Below are 23,378 nucleotides of genomic sequence, written 5' to 3'. Positions count from 1 at the left end.
TTGACACTGTATCTGATCGTGTTCAGCTCTGATGGGAAAGCATTCCCCGCATGGGGAGAAAAGCACATGCTTGTGATATCTCTGGCAATCAGTAGCTACCCTCTAAAATACACAAAGCTCTGATCTCTCTCTCTCAAAAACGTCAAACTTTACTCTTTAACAATCTGTAGATGATAGTATCTGTTGAACAGACAGGTAAAGCTAGCTGTGGAGGAAAGGTGCACTCCAACACATGGTGCGACATACACTTACTCAAACAGAGGGTGGCGAGGGAATGAGAAAGGACACGCCCCCCTGCTCTCAGCCTACAGCTACTGTGTTGGATTTGCATAAACACATCGGTACCACAAGCAAACTATGGAACTTAGCACGATGACAGAAGTCACAAAATCAACCGGAAACTCAAACAAATTATAGAAAACAACCAGATCTAAATCCGTTAATTCTCTCATGAAAAAAGGACAGACATACAGACAAAACGTGCTTGGACCACAACATTTTTAAAACTGTTTCTTAGCAAGCACGTATAGCATGTATATGTATATATATATGGTGTGTGTGTGTGTGTACTATGTATATATTCATATATATTCATATATATATATATATATATATATTTAAGCAAACTATATAATCTTTACAAATCATACACCTATATGCTTTGCTGTTTATTCAATCTAACTTTTCTAAGATGAACTATTTTTGAAACTAGAGATGAAAAAACTAAATTACTGTATATGCTGTTAATGCTTTATTACTTAAGTTGTAGTACTTACACATGCTCTATTGTCTTCAAACCCCCCAATAAGTACTACCAATTTAGTGGTGCTACTATGCTTTTATCAGCACTAGTAAGTTAAGATATCTAGGAGATTGAGCTATATCTGTCTGCCTTGTGCTTCTATTTTAAATCAATATCACAACGTAAACCACTTCAGTGATACACAAACTCAACAAATTTAATTTTAGGGTGAACAGGGTATATAAAGCAGTTTATTTTGTTAATACTATAGACTAGCTACAGGTAAAGATGAGCTTAAAGCTTGCCTCAGTTTTTACTGAATATAGCAGTATATGCATTACATTCAGATAATGAACACAGAATTTCTGCATCCTCCGCATGTTCATTTTTTTATTAGAGAATGATCCGTTTATTATCATTTCTATTTCTCTCATTTGTCCTAGTGTCAGCTTTGCTAGGTAATCATGAGATACTAAAAGCTAAGATAGAATTCACAGTTAACTAACTACATAGATACTTATTTTCAAACTTACACTACAACTGGGTAAAATTAGCAGTAACAGTAACCTGCTTAGTCATGCAATAAGCATTTTGACAACTGCTTTAAGCACATTAAGTAGTGTGTCATTATCATTTTATTGTATTACTGACAAGGAAAACCAACCTGTTAACTTGGTGCAGGTTCAGGAAGGACCACAACAAAAACCATAAGATTTCCTTCTTTGATGAAAAAAAAATCTATTTTTATGGTATAGATGTGCCACAAAATGTATAAATATCTTCGTCAAATTTACCACTCAAGAAAAAAAAAGTTGCATCATTTTGCCACTAAATAATAACCACCTTGTTTGTTTCCTGCCTTGCGCCCTGTGTTGGCTGGGATTGGCTCCAGCAGACCCCCGTGACCCTGTAAGTTAGATAATGGATAGATGGATAATAACACCTATATGTTAATCATGCCCTTTATCTGAGGCTATAATTTCAAATACTACTCATGCCTGCATGGATAAGGATGCTCATGATGAGATTGCCTTTGACTCTAATGTTTCTAACAATTATACAGCAAAGCACTGCTCAGGCAGGTGGACAATTACTAACCATTCAGGAATTTAACTTTTAATTGAAAAATATAATGTAAGATCAGGTAAGGATTTATTACTGGTATCTGGTAACAATAAAATCTATACCTTATTACATGGTAGACCACATGACTCCTGTCAGCTGATGAATGCTTGTTTTTTTTCCCTAATTTTGCCCTCATTATCAGACTCAATCTAGGCCGGATTATGTATTTGTTTCTCAGTTGCTGGCATCATCTCTGGCTGATTCCGGATAGGATACATCTTCTTTATCTGACCACTGCTGTGCTGTCTCTCTCTGTCACTTTAAAATATGTTATTACTTAGGAATGCCAATTGTAGGCCTAAGCTTCTAATCTTTTTCAACAAAAATAAAATGTTATCACATGTAAAAGAAACATCCAAATACCAAAATATCAATATAAAAACTGTAAAGAAGGTATGTCCTCTGCTATACTGATGCAGATTTATGTGATATATTTTGAGACAATAACCAATGCACAGCCTGACGTCACATTTGGGACAGTAGAAACGAGTTTCTTTGTGTACTTTGTGTATCTTTTTCTGCTGCTTTCGCATGAGATGGTAGAAAGTCAGTGCCTATTCCACACAATCAACATATCGCTTACTGCAGGCTATCACAGCACAAGGCTTAGTTACCTCCACGTTTCCCCTGACGCAGACATTTGACAGTTGCTGCATTAGCTTAGGAGGCTAATAATCCTTGCACTTAACCACAATTATTTTGCCTTTATGTCACACAAGTATTGTTGAACCACGATGGTGCTTTACACAAATAAAATCCACCATTCATATCAAGCTGGTTCAGTCGTACAATGCTGTATCATGCATCAGTTTCACTTTCCTTGTCAATGTGTGATGACCAGTCACACATCATCATTACCATATCTCGATTCAATCGTTAGGTTTAAATTCATTCTATAACTGCCTTTACAATTTTTTTTGCCATTATGTTTTTCACTACAGAACCCACCCCATTCATGAATACTGATTTGTTACCTTTGCATTAATTGGCAGAAAGCATACAAATAATTTTGTTTTTTTGCAGCACGATATTATTTCATCCACAACATAACAGCAGAATACTGTCCTAGAGTTATTCAAGCTTAATAAAGCAAGTCTGATTTAAGTTAACCATACTTGCAAAAAATTCTGTCCCCATGTCATGCCTAGGATGAATGCCAAGGAGGTTAATTCTGTTGATGAGACTATTTATGTCTGGATCGGTGTTGAAAATGGTATAAAGGATTTAACTATTGGGCGGCACAGTGGCCCAGTGGTAACGCTGCTGCCTCGCAGTTAGGAGACCTGGGTTCGCTTCCCGGGTCCTCCCTGCGTGGATTTTGCATGTTCTCCCCATGTCTGCGTGGGTTTCCTCTGGGTGCTCCGGTTTCCTCCCACAGTCCAAAGACATGCAGGTTAGGTGGACTGGCGATTCTAAATTGGCCCTACTGTGTGCTTGGTGTGTGGGTGTGTTTGTGTGTGTCCAGTGGTGGGTTGGCACCCTGCCCAGGATGGGTTCCTGCCTTGTGCCTTGTGTTGGCTGGGATTGGCTCCAGCATAGCCCCGTGACCCCGTGTTCGGATTCAGCGGTTGGAAAATGGATGGATGGATGGATTTAACTATTGGTTGCTCTGCTGGTTTAGCCCAGAGGCATCATCAAGGAGTGCATCTACCACCTCTTAAAGAAATAAACCCCTGAGTGATGAACCCTGAACATTAAGTTTTGATCCAAGTTAAATTCCCTTCTCATGCAAAAGACCAAGTCTGTGATTAACTGTACCTTTGGCCAAATATTATATTAACAAAACCTTTTATGAGAATTACTCAAAATTATTTCTTGAAAATTCCAGCCACTCCACTCAGAATGTTCTTCTCTTTCTGATAATCTACCCTTTTTCATGGTTAAAAATAGCACAGTCTACTAATATTAACTCTTCAAATGCCAAGACTTACCTGAAACAATCACTGGAGTATTTACGAACTAATAGGGTTCCTGGCCCAGAGATTACTGACCGAGGTTTTATTTGCCTGTTGGGGCCATCTGGAGCCTCTATATCTGCCAATGTTAAACAATACTCACTCCATTAACAAAATTAATCCCTCTTTAAAATTTGTCCTTAACTATTCTCCTTCTAAAACATAAAAAAAGACTACAATGGGTGTTTGATTTATGGTCCAATTTCCCGGATGAATGTGGAAGTGGAATTTCTGGGTAAACAACAGCAAGATGCATGCAGTCTGTTACTCTTGAAACAAACATCCCCAATAATCAATCGGCAATCAACAGTGACATGTAACAACATGACAAATGAATAAGTAATATCTGTGTATTTGTAATTGCATTATTTTGTTTTGACAGCATTCATGTTTTAATTCAATAGTGTGAGATACACTAGAAAATGCATACAGACATACAAAATGCACTTGCAGGTGAACTAAATATTTTTTGTGATGTTTTAATACAAAATGTGAGTTGTGGACACCAACATTTTGTAAATGTTCAGGCAAAACAAGCTTATTCAGTTTGTTTGGGTTGAAATAAGCTATGAGAATAAACATTAGAAAACATGAGTAGCTCTTGGCCATTTTCATTTTGTAAAAGTAGCTTTCAGGGGAAAAAGGTTGCAGACTCCTGCTCTAATCACACTAAAGCTGAACTATTCACAGATTTAATATCTGAAACAGCGATTTGAAACAATGTGATTAGCATATCGCATAGGCTGCAATTTGGATATACATTATTCAGAGTGCCTAACAACAGGGTTGTTAGATCAAACGATGCTGTTATAATGTAATCACATCTAATTAAATTAGTGCAGTAATTTTAAAAAAGTATTTCGTGTCAAGAAATCCAAATTATTAGTAAATCCAGTTCAAGTCTATTTACAATTTATATTTCATCCTGATATATGACACTGTCTTACTTGTTTGTTGAACATATCAGGCAGTTTTATGCACACAGTATGCTTTTGGATTGTCCTTAAGCATTTAGTTATTGGTCTGCCTTGTCTAATTTTCTTGCATCTATTCCTTTACGAACATTCCTCTTCTTCCTTATATCTTTCTACTGTTACAGTAATCCCTCGCTATATCGTGCTTCGACTTTCGCGGCTTCACTCTTTTGTAGATTTTATATGTAAGCATATCTAAATATATAACATGGATTTTTCGCTGCTTCGCGGGTTCTGCGGACAATAGGTCTTTTTACTTCCTGTACATGCTTCCTCAGTTCATTTGCCCAGTTGATTTCATACAAGGGACGCTATTGCCGGATGGCTGAGAAGCTAACCAATCAGAGCACACAGTTAAGTTCCTGTGTGCTGAATGCATTGTTAACCAGGAAGTCTTGTCTCGCTCATTCAGCATCAACGTGTTTTGCTGTGTAAAGAGTTAACTTTTGTGCTCTTTTGTGTTTATCTTTGTGCATAGTCAAGCCCTTCATTATGGCTCCAAAACAATCTGCTCCTGCTACTGCTAATGCTTCTGGGGCCGTGCCCAAGCGCCAATGGAAGATGTTAACAATTGCAAAAAAGGTAAACGTTTTGGATATATTGAAGGAAGGGAAAAGCTACACCGCTGTAGGACGCCATTACGGCATCAATGAGGCTACGATTCTTTTTATTTAAAAAGTAGGAAAGGAATATAAGATCTACGGCCGCAGTGTCCTTTTAAACAGGGTGCAAAACGAGTTGTAAGGGGATGTAATAAGGCAGTAGTCTGGATGAAATCTGCTTTAGGGATTTGGATTGAAGACTTCCGGAAGAACAACAATGGCGGTGCTACACAGTCGCCTGAAGAGGCTCCTTTAGAAGGGCTGTAACGCTCTCCTTTGTTGTGCAGTAAAACTAAACTCATCATTATCGGACAAGTCATCGTGTTATTGTTGGTGAGTAACCATAATTAATTTTCTACTTACAGATACTTAGTACAAATACGTACGTTTAGTGTCACTGTACACACATTGACTGTATACAATTTTTCTTGCATTGTACATGTTTATTGCTGGTGGCCTGTCTATTGTAATGGCTGTAACATATGCAATATCAGAGACGCTCGATATCTTTAAAATAATATTTAGGTTTTACTGTATATAAACAGTGTGTTTACATACATAATTTCAATGAATCTTACCTAATATCTAAGAAAATACAAAGGGTTTATGCTGTATAACTGTGCAGGGAATATTTATAAACAGTGTGGGAGAGTTTATAAGGGCTTAAAATATATAAAAATAACCATACAAACATATGGTTTCTACTTCGCGGATTTTCACCTATCGCGGGGGGGTCTGGAACGCAACCCCCACGATCGAGGAGGAATTACTGTATACCTTTTTTCGTATCATCTATCTGCCAGTGGAGGGTTTTTGCTGTAAAAGTTGCCATTGCATGTTGCTTTAAATCTTCATTGCCCACACTCTCTTTGCGTCTGGAAATCTTTTTAATTTGACACTTTTAAAATTTCTCCTGGCAGGGACCAATGGTGAATCTGGTTTTCATATTGATAAATATTTGACCAATGATCATTCATTCTATGAGGTAGTGCCCCGTGGTCTTCTCTATAGCCATGACTAGAAGTTTTTTAACCTTCACAATGAAGTGTGTGCAGTGGTGCTCTTCAGCTATCAGTCTACCCAGGTTACTTTTTTGTTACCATTTTGAATTTTGAACCCCACAGGGCTAGTGCTGGGATTATGTTATGGGGTGGCCACCAGATATAGACTGCTATGTTATTATACGTGTAATTAGCCTTTGGTTTCTCTAGGATTTTGGCCTTTTTGTGTTCTTCAAAAACTTTCATAAAAACAAACTAAACTTACATGAGAGTTCACAAAGTTTGAGAAAGTTTTAATGTTTCAACCTTTAGATTTTCATTTTGCTCATGATACAGATAGATTTCACTGCCTATTTATATGTTGAAAGATCTGCTTTATTCCCACTCCAAAATGTCTGCTATCATTTAATGACAATTGCTTTCATTTGACTGTATGACTGTCTTACAATTGTTATTCATTTGATAGGTCAATGAAGGTAAGACAAGATCTTTTGGCTGAGCTGAAGTCAAAAAGCCCACTGTAGTTCAAAGATACTCTCAATACCTTAGTTGCAAAAAGATGGATTAATCTCATTAGATATATTATCCTAGCCACAAAACAGGGTGTTATATATCAAGCATCACTTAATTTTGAGACAAACGGCCCCTATGACAAGGCAGGTGGACAGCCGAGAGAGGGAAGGAAAAAAAACCCCACCAAATTTGTGAACTCAGACCCCAGTGTTAAAAGGTTGATGGCTCTAGGATTGGACCACATATGCTCGCCCTGAGAAGTGTCATTCTTTTTCAAGCTACTGCTTAGTTTTCAAATCTGTACCATTAAAACAAAGATCTTAAAAATATTTGGAATATTAAAGACTATAATCAGGGGTGCACATAACTTTGTCAGTGAGTTACTCATCAGATGGAGTTTGGTACGCAATTCAATTCAAAGTTCTTTATTGGCATGACCATAAACAGTTTTGCTAAAGAAATTGAAAAAATTGAAATAAAACAGTAAGGTAAAGAATTAGGGTAAAAAATAAATACAGATACAACAACAATAATAATAAAATAAAAATATAGCAGCAGCTTAAAAAGAGGTAAGAATCAGAAATACCTGATCACTCTATATAGAGTAAGGTTTTAATAAGTGCAACCTTCCTCACGGTCCTCCTCACTGTCTACCTCACAGCTGTTTTCATCCACAGGTCAACCGCTGGTTTTGGGTCAAATGTCTCTCTGGTCTTCTTTGACTGGTGGATGTGCATTAGGGCCATGAGGCGAGCATGTGACAAATGAGATCTGTGCTTGTTTTTTATTATGTTAAGATTTGCCCTCTCACAGGCTGCACTGCTCAAAGGCAGCATAAGAGACAGTTTAACCAATTTGACAATGTTGGAGTAAAGATCTGGATTGCTTGCATTTATTATCTGGACCAAGTCATACACAGAGGATGCTGCCAAGTGTTTGCCGGTTTGCTTTAAGGGCATCCATATTGTGACAGTTTTGTGTTTGTCAAGACTCAATGTGGCTTCTAATTCTGAAGAATGGTACAAACTGTTGTGTTGCCAAAACAATGTAAATCTTGTATTTCCTGAGGCCAAGTTGATGGATCAAATACTAAGAAATGATCACATGACTTCAGTGAGTCATATCTGATTCCAAAATCAATTAGCCTCCTGAGTGAGTTTATCTTGTCCCTGTCAGCATCAGCATTAGAAACAGTATATGCTCTGTAGTGGCCTTCAGCATCAAGCAAATGTGTAAACTGTCCTATGGCCACCATGAGTTCATCCTTACATTCTCCAATGCTCAGCTTTTCCTTCTGAAACACAATGGATGTGGTCTTCAAAATCTTGCCCAGAAAACACTGAAATTGTTCTGTGCAGACATGCTGCAAATCACTGCTATCACTCGTGGCCAGTTGCATTTTAATGGCTGGCAATAATCTTGATATTTTTAGCAGTGTGTCATGCCTCCATGCAGACCATCTGATATTATGAAATTTACCAAATTTCACAAAGGAGATCCCGCTCTCTTCACACAACTTCTTAAGCACAGCCGTAATTTTTGCTGCACCTTTTTGTAAATAAAACTGCAGCAGCTTGACCACGGAGTGGAACGTTGAGATCAGCTGATTTTCCGCAGTTTTCTAGTGTGGGTGCGGTGCACAAAATGTGCACAAGGGTGTATCTCCTACTGCTGCCAGTCGTCGTACTTTCGGAACAATGCCGTTGTATATGCCGATGTTAACAGCAGCCCAGTCTGTGCACACAGCGACCAACTTTCTCTTCCAGTTGTCCAAGCCTGCTTCCTGGAATAGTTTAATGTGTCCGTCTGTTATAGCCTGTGCAGATCGGTCAGCATCCAGTTAGATTAGGCCAAGGAACTCCGCGGTAAACTGCCCAATGTTGGACACAGACACAATGAAAACGATCTCCTGCTAGGTTTTAATGATGTCTTCTGATCCATCAAAAATCAGTCCCCAAAATTCAGCAGACTCCAACTTTGCTTTTAACTCCGCACTGATAGTGCACGCGATGGTCTGCATTATCCATGTGGCCGCCTCACATGAATGATACGCAGTTCCGACATTTACTCCTAGCCGCTCCAGTAAAGGAATATCTTCAGCATAGGAAGATAGGGGATGAGTATGTTTAGCTTTATGAAAGGCAAGGAGAAAAATATTACACAGAGCTTGCCATTGTTCTTCATTTACCTTTGTTCGCCATCTAGCTAGAGGCCGAGTGGAAATTTCTTCCTGACTAGCTTGTTTGCTAGAAATAGCTTGTACTACATTCATGTGCTCCTTACTCTTTTCATGTTTGTCAAATAATGGATTGACTGAAATTCTTTGAGCCTGTGTAAAAGGCACTTGTTTTGTCTGCAATACGTGGATGCGAGAGGCACAACTTACACCACATTTCAGTGCACTCATCATTAGCTTCAAGCCACGGCATATCTTGGAGCCACTTTTCAGAAAAAACTCTTTCTGCTCTGGCTCGGCTTGTTGTTTCTTTGCAGGTGGTGAAACAACAAAGTAGCTGTTTAATGTCTGTTGTTTTTTAGACATATTAGCAACACAAGATAATCAAAACAGAAAAGAAAACAACGTATATTAGCAATATGAGGTGTGGATGCCCTCTCTGACTGTCAGGTACACATTGGTGCGGTAGGGACACAGATGACGTTACGCAGTTACAATTTTTGTCACGCTTGCGTACCAGCGTGCCAGTTATGTGCACCCCTGACTATAATTAACCACTGCATTATAACTAAATGTAATTTATGAAAAATGCTTTCAGCTACATCAAAAGTAAAATGCGGTTTTAAGTTGTGCAAGACAGGTTTCTTAAATAGCAAGATCTGAGCCTGATCAACTACCTGTAACTGTACAGTCCTGTCAGGTTCTTACCTGGTGCTCCGCAGACTGTATTAATTGCTGTGGACTGAGATGACAGCAACTCATCAAGGAGGCGCTGCGCTGTGGGAAGGATCTGACATAAAATAGACAATACCTAAATTAAATCCTGTAACATTATTTTTTGCAAATATTATTTACCACTAAGCCCAAATATGTAAAAATAAATAAAAAATAACGCCAACTGCACTTCACCATCCTCTTACTTGCTGTGGCAATTCACTGATGAGGTACTGGGCAAACTTTTGCAACTGATCTCTCTGCAATCTAGATAGGGACTCTGAAACCGGAGCACGCAGACACACAGCAGACGCCTGTGGCAAAGAAGAAAAAAAAAATTATGCTTCAACATGAAACTGAACCATGCACAGAGAGGTTTATGAAGTATAATTAATGTCCAAAATATGCTGAGAAAAGTTTTACTTAAAAAAATGTAAAAAATATAAACTGTACTACTATTAAACTCAAGGTTCACCTGTGCTTGGACATTGTGTACTATAACTTTCCTAGCTGAAATAAAATTTTTAAAGCAAATGACGATGACACTTTTTCAGATTCATATGCCTTTCCCCAGCAAAATACTGTGTTGCAGACTTACATTGTGTATTCTGAACAGACAAAGTGCCACAACATGGGCACACCACTTGGCGCCAGCTCCACAGGTGCAGCTGCAGGAAGTGATGCGACAGCGGTCAAACATTACAGCAACATTATATGCCCCCTTTGTCTGGACCACTTGAGGAGAAAGAACAGTTGCGCTGAGATGGAAACCTAAGGAATGACACAAAAAGTGAGAGTTAGAGAGGGTTTATCTAATGTTTTCATTGGTACCTGTGATATTTTGATTCATCACTATATTCTTTTCTTATCAAAAAAAAAAAAAATGAAAAAACAATTCCACATATATCTAAATTAAGACAGGCTACAAACCAGTGAATGTCCATAAGCTTACATATTTTCAGTTAAGATTAACTTACCAAACCTCTACAAGAAAACTCAGAAATTGTCACATTCTTTAAAACATTTGATCATCCCAAAAATAAAACATAGCAGCATAAATAAGCTAGTCTTGCAGGGCCCAACATATAATATATACTCCTGGAGACAACCACGAGTGAATTGTGCTTATAACTGGGTGGGAATAATTAGACACTCACTGAGTATCACAATTCTAAAACAACCCAATGCCTCATGAAGGTGACACTCAAAAACAGGGGTAGTGATTTTGAACTGCAAAGAGCAGCACTGCTCTAGTTAACCAGGTCTGAAGGTAAGCAAGCTTCTGATTACGAAAAATTGTGCACAGCCAAAAAGTCTCCTAAAAAGACCTCTTAAATACAGGTAAAATTCCGTTACAACAAATATCTTTACAATGAAATTTTCATTACAACGAAGTATTTTTATGGTCCCGACAGCTTTCCCATATGACACAAGTCTATATAAATCTTGTTACTACAAAGTACATTCAGCAGATACTTTCATTACAATGAAGTGCACAAAAGACCTTGAAATGCCTGAATGAATCATCCACAGAGCAGTTAGATCTATGGCCGCAGCTCAGTTATGAACAACGATCCTTAAAAAGAACCACTGTAATTTATTTTTCTTTCTTCGAACTTTCTTCGTACTGTTTTTTTGCCTTTTTTTGTTTCCTGCAGTTTTCAGTGATACCTTTTGCTTATTGCTCGTCAACATTTGAAAAACATCCATTGGAATTTAACTCATTGTCATATAGAAATAGCAGACACGAAAAAATGATATAAGTTCATATTAGAAAAAAAAAACTTTACATTTTTGCAACTCTCGATTGCAGCAAAAAGAAAAAAAGACGTTGCCAGTGAATTCGGAATTTCGCCATCGACACTGTCAACTTTCTTGAAAGACTGAACAAAAAAAAAAAAAAAAGAAAAATCTCAGGTTGCAATCGTAAGTTAACTGCTGCATTTGAAGACATCAAAAAAGCAGTTTTTATGTGGTTCAGTGATGCTCGTTCAAGAAACATTCCTAATAATTCGGCACTCATTCAAGAAAATGTGAGGTTTGTAAACTCTCTTGGGACCTCCCCCATCTTAACAGCATGCTGAAAAGCGTCCCGAAGTGCAATCTCCGTGTCTGTACAGGGCAACAGCAAGCTCAAAGTAAACAGAAAAGATCTCGATGGGTGATGCAAGGTTAGGAGCATGTACATTCTAAATGTAGATAACAGGATTACTTGGTCACTGATCTGGCCACAACCCTGCCTGACTGCTGTGTCTGTGTATAGCAGAGTGGCAGATCACGCTACAATAAATAACTGTGCCGTTCCTGTTTCAAGCTGAATAAAGCAGGTTTTGCTAAAATACTGACACTAAGCCTCATGCTTTGGGGGTGCAAGACAGGGACTTATAGCGCGACCCCGATCTTTTATGATTTGCTTCTGTGGCACTTCACTGAAGCGCTGTGAGCCTGCTGTTGCCCTGCCCCAGCAACGGACAAACAATCTTCCACAAACGCTGCAATCGCGCTTCTGGAAGCACTTCAACGTCACTCCTGATGGGTGGGGGGGGTCCCAAAAGTGTTCAGAAACCTCACAATATGAGGAAGAAAAGGATGATTCGGCTTCTGATTGATAACCGTGCTGCACAGAACATGCTTCCACATTTAGATAATGTTCGCGTTGAATTCCTCTCACATTTAATTGCACAGCAGTGCTTCAGCCATTGGATTTGGGCATCATTTGCACCCTGAAAGTGTATTATGGCAAGGAAATGCTGAGAAAAATTCTCGTCAGCATAACTTGTAGGCAGGAGGAGATTAAAATTAATGTGAAAGAAGCTATTGAAATGATTGCAAACACCTGAACGCAAGTTAAAGAAAGCACAATAGTAACAAATACAGAATCTCATTATAACAAAATTTTCTTTACAATGAAATATTTTTTAGGTCCCTGGGAGTTTGTTGTAATGGAATTTTACCTGTATATGAATAGGTCACATGTGCACAGAGCACACTGCATGTGTTAAAAACAAATATAACCTGCCTCAAGCAAAACAACTTCTCTGTAACATCATATTATATACTGGCATTCAAAGAAATCAATGTACTAGTTGCAAAAGTAAACAATACTAATAGGTGATATGTGTGCTTGCTGTTGTTCATAGTTATGCCAATAGTGTAGTTGATGCAAGGTTGAAAGAATTGTCAGTTATGTTCATCAAAATATGAATACGAAGTAAACGTATGCATCACGCCCCATCAAAATGACTGCTGTTAATACAGCTGAAAACAAGAGCCACAGGAGATGCAGATTTCCATACTCGAAACACCCAAATCAACAAATATGCATAATTACACCCGTAGAAGCACAAGGCTGCACACAATCCACCTTCTGACAACACATCTAAATGAATATCACTACCTAATTGGAAATGCAAACATAGCATGCCAAAATATAGCCACAGCATGAAGTATATCCTTAGACCACAATGCTCATCTAAATTCAGCTTGCTGTTGTTATGCCATATTGTGATGCAATAGTCAAGATGACAGAAAAATAGCATAGCAGACAGAAGAACTTCTCAAACATGGCCTACATGTAGAAGTAGTGCTCATTACAATGAACAAATTGTATCACTGTGCTTCAGTTAACTGTAATTTTAGCTTCTAATTTTACCTTAGTTGCAAGTCTTTTGTTCAGTTTCTTTTACTCTCTCCCTGAAACCCCAGCAGGAATAAGTGTACAGACTGCAGGAATCTGGGTCAAGTGTTTAATGAAGAAGCCCAGTGGACTTTGCTGCAGCGGATTTCAACACTATTCACTACAAACTTTTCAACGAATTGACGATAACAGGACAAACAATGGAACACTAACATGTCCTATATATCAGGAAGATGCACTAGGGCTTATTTTCAGTGAATATCTTATATGTATTCATGTACAACAACATACATTTACAGTCATGTCATCTTCTTCTGGAATATCGTCATAACTCTCCACATTCAAACCCTGAATTTCAGCCTGAATTTCTTGCTAAACTTTTAGGATCCTCCGGGATCGATATGTGTGCTTCGATGTTTGATTAATGGGTCGATGTGGTGAAGCAAAATGCCGACATACAAATGCATTTATGGTAGCTTTGATATTCAAGCGTCGCATATTCCCCAAAGTAATGACACAATACATTTTAAAAGTCTCACATACCATCTTCTGTGCCGTCTTTTTTTTTTTTGTGCACCTTTAACAATACCATCAGAATGCACGGCAGCGTATTTGAGGCACATAGAAAAAGAAAATAAGGACATAATAAAAATGTTTATTTTGTGATTAAAGCGGAAATTTCCTCTTTAATCTCGTAGTTTACTTTGTCATTAAAGTAGACCCTCATAAACATCATCTTAAAACCAACCCAGTTAAATCTCTACGTACTTTTGGGGCTTTCTCCAGACCTAACAGCAGCGGCAAGCAGCATCGCCACACAGAACACAATAAATTTATAATATTCCAGCTCTCTGCACATTTAGAAATTTTAGATTTATACTTGTTATCACTTTCATGATGAAATGCATTAAAATATGTATGCTACATTTTACAGATAAATCATTAACTTTGTTTAAATAATGAATACTGCTAATAGTTACATATATGGGGTGGCACAGTGGCCAGAGCGGTTGCGCTGCTGTCTCGCAGGGAGTCACGTTCCTTGTGATCCCTGGCTGGAGTTTGCATGTTTTCCTGGTGGGTTTCCACAGTGGGTTCAGTTTTCCATCGAAAGACATGAAGGTATAGGGATTTGGTGAAGCTACAATGATGCCAATGTATGTGTGTTCTTCTGTTCATCTTGTGATGAGCTGATGCCCCATCCAGGGCTTTTGTTTCTGTCTTGCGCCGATGCTGCTGGAATGGGCGCATCCCCAAATTGATGGATGTAATCATTAAACATCTTTTTCAGAGATATTATAGCAAGGTGTCCTCGGATGTTTCGGGCACACGCGTCACATCGCGTGAAGTATTAACCTGGCCTTAAGCGCCTTACTTTTCAGCTGACGATCTTGACTAGGGCTTATTTTTGGGGTAGGGCTTATATTACAGAGCAGCCAGAAAATCATGCCAGGGCTTATTTTCGGAGTAGGTCTTATTTGCAGGGAAACACGGTATGTATAGGAAACACTACTAATTCTATGACAAGTGATCATAAGTTTAAAAAAAAAAAAATTTGTATAAAAATTAAACTTTATATATAAACTGTAATATCAGCTAGCCAGCTGTAAGCAACATCAACTTTCATAATGAACTTAATTTTTATTTTCAGCCTTGTAGTAGCTCTCCCATATGCACATGAACTACATAATTTTGATAAACAGCAGTAAGATGTTCTGCCAAAAGTGCAACTTGATAACAGAGAATGAAAGATTCTAACATCCAAAATTTGTATTCATAGCACAGAACAAACAATGATACATAGAAAGAAGTTTCAACCAAAACTGCATAACTTATAAAGGTAGATGGAATGCTTAATGAAAAATGATTTGGCTTTGTTAACAGTTCTCATAAAAATCCACAACTTCCCTCTATTTAATTCTATTCATAACACAACGAACACTCTCAAACCTTACAGAAAAAGTTTGGTATTTTTCAAATCGAAGTTATTTCTTCACAATCATGGCATATATTAATATGCCTCATAAAATTGCACTCTAGAGTGAAGCATTTCTCTCTATTATAAAGAAAAATCTTGGAAGGCATGGAAGGAGACGATACGTGATCTTCTTGGAAGACAATTTGAAGTCCCACGAGAGACACTTTTATCACAACAACATTTATTTATATAGCACATTTTCATACAAATAATGTAGCTCAAAGTGCTTTGCATGATGAAGAAATAGAAAAAAGAAAGTAAGAATTAAAATAAGACAAAACTCATTACCACAGAATAAAACTAAGGTCCGATGGCCAGGGAGGACAGAAAAAACAAAAAAAACCTCAAGACGGCTGGAGAAAAAATAAAATCTGCTGGGGTTCCAGACCATGAGACCGCCCAGCCCTTTGTCTCGCATGACGTTACAGGACAACTGCTGTGCAGGCTTTACAATGATTGACATGCAGCGCAACAAGCAGATCACGCAGCTCGGCAGCAGAAAGACAGCAGCTGATCAGACCGCATTTCCTCAGTGTGTGTTCAGCTCAGACACACCCCCCTCCTTAACAACAGGAGCGGCAGAGACGTGAAGAGGTTGGAGCGTAGCGCGCCCTGGTGGGGGAATGGGAGGAGGTGGGTGAGCGAAGTGAGCACCGGTCAAAAGCCCCCTAGTTATTTTAATAAATTAAAAAAAAAAATACTTGGTTCTTGCAGCTTACTATACAGTAGAGCTCTATGGAACCCTGTGTCCATGTGTGAAGAAAAGTCTCAAAATTTAACAAAGATGTCCATTTTTGAAGCTAAGAATCTTATCAAGTATTGACCTGCCTCTTGAGATAACAGACATACAGTGATCCCTCGCTATATCGCGCTTCGACTTTCGCGGTTTCACTCCATCGTGGATTTTAAATGTAAGCATATCTAAATATATATCACGGATTTTTCACTGGTTCGTGGATTTCTGCAGACAATGGGCCTTTTAATTTATGGTACATGCTTCCTCAGTTTGTTTGCCCAGTTGATTTCATACAAGGGACGCTATTCGCGGATGGCTGAGAAGCTACCCAATCAGAGCACATATTAAGTATTAAAATTTAAACTCAATGATATACGATATGCTTCCTGCGCGGTGCTTCGCACACTTAAAAGCTCTAACAGCCCGTATTGATTTTTGATTGTTTGCTTTTCTCTGACTCTCTCACTCTCTGACATTCTCTGCTCCTGACGGAGGGGGTGTGAGCAGAGGGGCTGCTTGCTTAGAAGATACGGAGGCTCCTCTAAAAAATGCTGAGACTGCCTTCACATTGATCCCTTCAACGCTTTATCGCGGTGCTTCGCATGCTTAAAAGCCCTATTGATTTTTGATTTACTTTTCTCTCTCTCTGACATTCTCTGCTACGTGCACTCCTTTGAAGAGGAAGATATGTTTGCATTCTTTTAATTGTGAGATTGAACTGTCACCTCTGTCTTGTCATGGAGCACAGTTTAAACATTTGACTAAAGGGTGTTATTTCATGTCTAGAGGGCTCTAAATAATGTTAAAAGAAACATATTTAAAAGGTCATAAACAGGTTTTCAATGCTCTAACTGTGAAAATATTAGATTTATAAATAAAGAATCCTACTGTGGAAATTCATTTATCTGTCTGGAACGGATTAACCGCGATAAACAAGGGTTTACTGTATAACTGTGCGGAGAATATTTATAAACAGTGTGGGAGAGTTTCTAAGGGCTTAAAATATATAAAAATAACCATACAAACATATGGTTTCTACTTCGTGGATTTTCACCTATCGTGGGGGGTTCTGGAACGCAACCCCCGCAATCGAGGAGGGATTACTGTATTGCAAAACACCATATCCATGTCATTTAAAGAATGAAAAAAAACAAACCATTGTTGCGATATTTAGCCTTTTTAAAAGGAGACCTTATGTCTTTGCCAACTTCCCACTCATCTTACTCCACAGTACCCTTGATCTCCTAGCCCAGTAGTAATAGGGTTTTGGTGTTTTTGAATCGGGGTTAGTGGGAAAGGCATTGCACAAGAATGGATGAGACATTATAGGCATACATTCGGTGCTTAAACAGGAAAAAGGCATGACTGTAAAGAAATAACTTTGACTTTAAAAATACCAACTTATCAAACTTTTCCTTTAAAAAGGATACTAAATTTGACAAAATAGCAATAAGGAGTTTCAAACATTTAGGCAAAAATAGTCTCTTGCTCAGAAAATATCTGTTATTTACAAAATATGAAGAATATCTAAATATGTTCCAACTTGAGCAGATACTTGCAGTTTTGCAATTAGTGGTATTGTTTTTCCCCTTCAAGACTGCTAAACTCACAATTGCAGCTTTTGTAGTGTACTAGGCTGACCCGCCTTTTAAGGCGACCGACTTTTAAGTTGACCACTTCTTAAGGCAATTCAATATGTAGATCAATTTGATATTTTATACAAAGTCATTAGTTTGGTTATATTGCATTTGAGCGGTATTACTTTAATACTCGTAGTTTCTGTTATTTTTGTGATGAAATTTAAACTTTTTTTCTATATTGAGGTCGCCCTTTTGAACTCCCCTGATATTTACTACACAGTGAGGCATTTGTACTCCATCAACATTAATTATTTCCAGAGACATAATTTTGTCTATTTTTCCAGCGCATCGCACACAAAAGCAAGGGAACGATGGGAGCACCAGAACTCTGCTCACATCATGTCGCTTTGTACCGCAAGCTGCAAGTAGTAAGTCTGTGATAAGCGGAATACCGGTACGGGACGGAAGGACAATCCCGACCGCTTTTATATAGAAGGATTACAGTGAGACTTTTTGCAGAGAATTTATACATTAACAACTGTGTTAAAAGAGAAAAAATGGCTCATATTGAATACAAAAAAACTGGAGGAACACAACTACCTCCATCCTGTCATACCAAAACGCATTAACAGTGTTGATTAGTTCTCTGTGAATGTAGTAAGCCAGCTACAAAACTGTGCTTTAATAATATTTTATTTATACTGTATAGCATTACATGCGAGTCCACTTTCCAATAAAAACCAAAACAGATCTTGTGACAGAATATCCACTGCACTTTGGAAAACAATATTCTCTCTTTATAATTGCTACATGTATTATTCTGCTTCCTTTCACTTAATGTATACCTCACTATGCCTTTCTATGCTTTAATGCATTTATAAGATTTGTGAGCTTTATGTTTGGTGGTATACTAATACAAAGGGTAATAGTCCCCTGCAATTAAAGTACAGGGTGAGCCAAAAAGAAGTACAGTGATCCCTCGCTATATCACGCTTCGACTTTCGCGGCTTCATTCTATCGCAATTTTTTTCTCATACACGCTTACGTCACTACGCATGCGCTTTCTGAGAACTTTTATCTAAGCCCTACGATGGCTCCTAAACGTGCTGCTTTTCTGAAAATAAAACTAAGCGCCGGAGGAAGATGCTTACTAGCCAGGAGAAGGTGAAACTTATGGATATGATTAAAGATGGCAATACCCTACAAAAGCCTCCTCACGCATATGAAAAGACAGCGCCAGCAACTGCCTATCAAGATGTTCTTCAGCCGCGCACCCAGACACCCACTGCCTACTCCTAGTACTCCTTCAGCGGAAGAAGACAATAACGCACCTGCTGAAGATACTGCACCACCTCTGAAGACTCTCCTACTGAGGTCGTGCCTTCATAGGTTAGTGGCTGTGTGTAAGAACTCTGTGTGTTAGGATTTCGGGTGATGTTATGAATGGGCACTTTAATGTTCCCATTCCCTACACTTACATGCCTGATGTACACATGGAGCACACAAAAATTGAGGATAAAAGTCGATCGCCTTAAAAGGCGAGTGCGCCTAGTAATATGATATTTGTAACGTCTAATATGTCTTATTTTGTCTAATATATTGGGTAATACGAGTGTAATGGTGATTAAAAGGTGTTATTTCATGTCTAGAGGGCTCTAATAATGTTAAAAAACGTATTTAGAAGGTCGTAAACAGGTTTTTTATACTCTAACTGTGAAAATATTCGATTTATAAATAAAGAATCCTACTTCGCGAAAATTAATTTATCACGGTAGAGTCTGGAACGGATTAACCGTGAAAAACGAGGGGTCACTGTACCACATTTCAAATTTTTATTCTACCAAAACGCTAAAAGATAAAATAAATTTCATTAGGACACAAGAAATGGTATACAAAATAGATTTTTTTTTCCACTGTGTTATAAAAATGACGTCTTCAAGGTGGTGGCCATCCTTAGTGAAACATTCTTCAAGATGATTTCTGAATGCTCGCATGACTCATTCAGCTATTTCAAGGGGAATAGTGGTGATTTTTGTGGCGAACAGCATACTTGAAGGTTTGAAGGTTTTGAAGTCAGTGTGTGTATACCTTCGACTTGAGATAGCCCCACAAGTAGAAATTGCATGGAGCGAGATCAGGCGAACATAAAGGCCACCCAACATCGCTGTGCAGAAACATCTCCCGCAAAACTTGCATAAATCTCTGCACCATATGAGCTATTGCTCCATCCTGTTGAAACCAGGCATCCACCACATCCATTTCTTCCAGTTGGGGCTAGGCGTGTGCGATATACATCGTCTATGATTATATCTTAATTGCTCTTAGAAAGAAACAAGTTCATTCACTAATGCAACAGTATAGACCACTGCGTGTGCGCAAAGCGATTTGCGTAGGCGTGCACATCCTGCAAGCCGCAAGTCAGTGTCGCTCCCTGCCTCAAAATGAGTGAACAAACAGCGCCAGATGATAAAATAGCTTCGCTATTTACATCATCAGAGTTAATTGCCAGAGATGGTTTCATTTTGAAAAGACTGATGTTGCTCAAAAGAAGGTAATCTGCAAACTATGTGGTAAATCGGTTGCCGTTAAAGACATCGCAAAAGATATGGTGCCAATTCAAGTGGTTGAGAGAGATGATTTCTTTGTGAGTTGTGGTAATCAAATCTCAAAGACACATGATATCCGATATGGTGTTCCACAAGGCTCTATCCTGGGTCCGCTGTTATTCTCAATCTACATGCTTCCGTTAGGTCAGATTATCTCAGGTTACAACGTGAGCTACCACAGCTATGCTGATGACACACAGCTGTACTTATCTATAGCACCTGATGACTCTGACTCTTTTGATTCACTAACACAATGTCTTACTGGTATTTCTGAATGGATGAATAGTAATTTTCTCAATAATGGCAATAATGGATTCAGTGAGATTATCAGAAATAAACTTGATGCATTAGGGTTAAAAGTTAAGACGGAAGTAAAAAATTTAGGGGTAACCGTTGACTGTAATCTGAATTTTAAATCGCATATTCATCAGACCACTAGGACAGCATTTTTTCACTTACGAAACATAGCTAAAGTTGGACCTCTTATATCATTGAAAGATGCGGAGAAATTAATTCACGCTTTTGTTTTCAGTAGACTAGATTACTGTAACGCACTCCTCTCAGGACTACCCAAAAAAGACATAAATCATTTGCAACGAGTGCAGAATGCAGCTGCTAGAATCCTAACTAGGAAAAGAAAATCCGAACACATTTCTCCAGTTTTGATGTCACTACACTGGTTGCCTGTGTCATTCAGGATTGACTTTAAAATACTGCTTATGGTTTATAAAGCCTTAAATAATCTCGCTCCATCTTATATATCGGAATGCCTGACGCGTTATATTCCAAATCGTAACCTTAGATCTTCAAATGAGTGTCTCCTTATAATTCCAAAAGCTAAACTTAAAAGAAGTGGTGAGGCAGCCTTCTGCTGTTATGCACCCAAAATCTGGAATAGCCTGCCAATAGGAATTCGCCAGGCAAATACAGTAGAGCACTTTAAAACACTGCTGAAAACACATTACTTTAACATGGCCTTTTTATAACTTCACTTTAACTTAATACTGATACTCTGTATGTTCAATTCTTCATAATAACTATTCACAGTGGCTCCAAAATCCATACTGACCCCTACTCTCTCTTCTGTTTCTTTTTCTGGTTTCTTTGTGGTGGTGGCCTGCGCCACCACCACCTACTCAAAGCATCATGATGCACCAACATTGATGGACTGAAAGCCAGAAGTCTACGTGACCATCATCATCAGGTCCTTCAATGAAAACCGTAAATACAAAGAGGACTGTTTGACTTATATTAGGTAGATTGCCCAGAGGGGACTGGGCGGTCTCTTGGTCTGGAACCCCTACAGATTTTATTTTTTTCTCCAGCCTTTGGAGTTTTTTTGTTTTTCTGTCCACCCTGGCCATCGGACCTTACTCTTATTCTATGTTAATTAATGTTGACTTATGTTTATCTTTTATTGTGTCTTCTATTTCTCTATTCATTTTGTAAAGCACTTTGAGATACATTTTTTTGTATGAATATGTGCTATATAAATAAATGTTGATTGATTGATTGATTGATTTTAAACAACTTTTGAATACTTTAGACCCAAGGTACACACTGCCTGGCCGAAAATATTTCAGTCAAACAGCCCTGCCTAAGTTGTATGATTTGTGTCGCCAAACTCTGACGCATAAACTGCAAAAGGTTTCATATTTTGCCACAACAACGGATTTATGGTCAAGCCGAACATCCGAACCATACCTTTCCCTTACTGTGCATTTCATTGACGAAAACTGGCAACTGCAAAGCTTCTGTTTGCAAACATCCTACTTCCCACAAGATCACACTGGCAACATCATTGCACAAGGTCTAAAAGATGTGCTGGCATCATGGTCACTGTGAAAAGATGGCATGATTTGCATGACAACAGACAGCGGTGCTAATGTTGTCAGTGCACTACGGATTAATAACTGGAAAAGGCTACCTTGTTTTGGGTATAGGCTTCATATTGCTATTGGTGAGTAAGTTGGGGTAACTCTATAAAATGCAGTTCAGGTTAAATTGCTCTTATTGATCTTATTTATTATGACATTTAAAAATACAAAAAGACCTAATAAGTAAAGCTATAGATGATAAAAATATAATTCGATATAATTTCAAATAATACATTATCTTAGAATTATCGTTATCGTCAAAGTTCCAGAAAATATCGAGATACTTTTTTTTTCCCCAAATATCGCACACCCCTAGTTGGGGCCACAAAATGCTCGCTAGCATTTCAATGTAACGTTCTGAAGTAACATGTCCTCCTTTTGCCGGACGTCTGGTAACCCAAACTAAGGTAGAAGCATGTTTGTGCACTGAACATCTAGGAGACTGCAAAATTGATGCCCTTACAGCTTGGATGTTTTCAGGCATTCGTACAGTCTGAGGACGGCCTGGAGATTTTCTGTTCAATGTTGTACTAAATTTAGCCACTCACTGAAGAATTGTTTTCCAATTTGTGATATTACCCTTAATACGAATGCTGAAGTGCGTTAAGAAGGCGCAGTGCGTAGTGAAGATGGATTAATTGTTTTTGAAGAACACTTTGACAGCAAAAGCATGTTGCGCACTGGACCAAGGCATGTTGCTGGCTGAAAACTACATGGGATTGTTTATCAAAGGTCCCCCACCCCAACCCAGTTGGCTGCCTCTACCTCGTGCAATGACCTTGAGAAATGTAGTACTTCATTTTGGCTCACCTTGTATAATTAATTTATTTGATGCTGGAAAATGTGTAATGAGTATGGCAGCAAAGTCATCTTATGAGAGTCAAACAGACTGATAGATTTAAAGTGACTGTGTATGTACCCTGCTGGAATCTATCTTGACTGTATATATATATATATATATATATATATATATATATATATATATATTCCATGTGCTACCCTGTTGTTTTAATAAAACACTGCCTACATAGTTCTGCAGTACACTCTCTACTTAATTTTAGCAATTTGTCTCCAAATGTTGACCTTGTTTTCATTTTAACAATTTCTTTATTAAAGTCAAACACAGGTTAAATAAGTAAATAAATAAAACTATTAACTGAAA

At 38.2% G+C, this 23,378-nt stretch overlaps 1 protein-coding gene across 9 annotated transcripts in view; it reads right to left on the bottom strand.

Moving 5' to 3' along the window:
- Positions 1–23,378, bottom strand: part of zswim8 (zinc finger, SWIM-type containing 8) — an 83,995-nt gene that overhangs the window by 31,426 nt on the left and 29,191 nt on the right. For all 9 annotated transcript variants that reach the window (XM_039768110.1, XM_039768081.1, XM_039768128.1 and 6 more), the window contains exons 6-8: positions 10,401–10,573; positions 10,009–10,116; positions 9,797–9,878 (exon numbers count right to left, since the gene is read on the bottom strand). In XM_039768110.1, the coding sequence (XP_039624044.1) occupies positions 9,797–9,878; positions 10,009–10,116; positions 10,401–10,573 (363 nt within the window). The remainder of the gene's footprint in view (positions 1–9,796; positions 9,879–10,008; positions 10,117–10,400; positions 10,574–23,378) is intronic.

This window comes from Polypterus senegalus, chromosome 1 (genome assembly GCF_016835505.1).
Source record: "Polypterus senegalus isolate Bchr_013 chromosome 1, ASM1683550v1, whole genome shotgun sequence".
In the NCBI taxonomy this organism is placed as follows: Eukaryota; Metazoa; Chordata; class Cladistia; order Polypteriformes; family Polypteridae; genus Polypterus; species Polypterus senegalus.
Note: the sequence above shows the minus strand (reverse complement) of the source record. Positions and strands in the feature narration are given on the sequence as shown.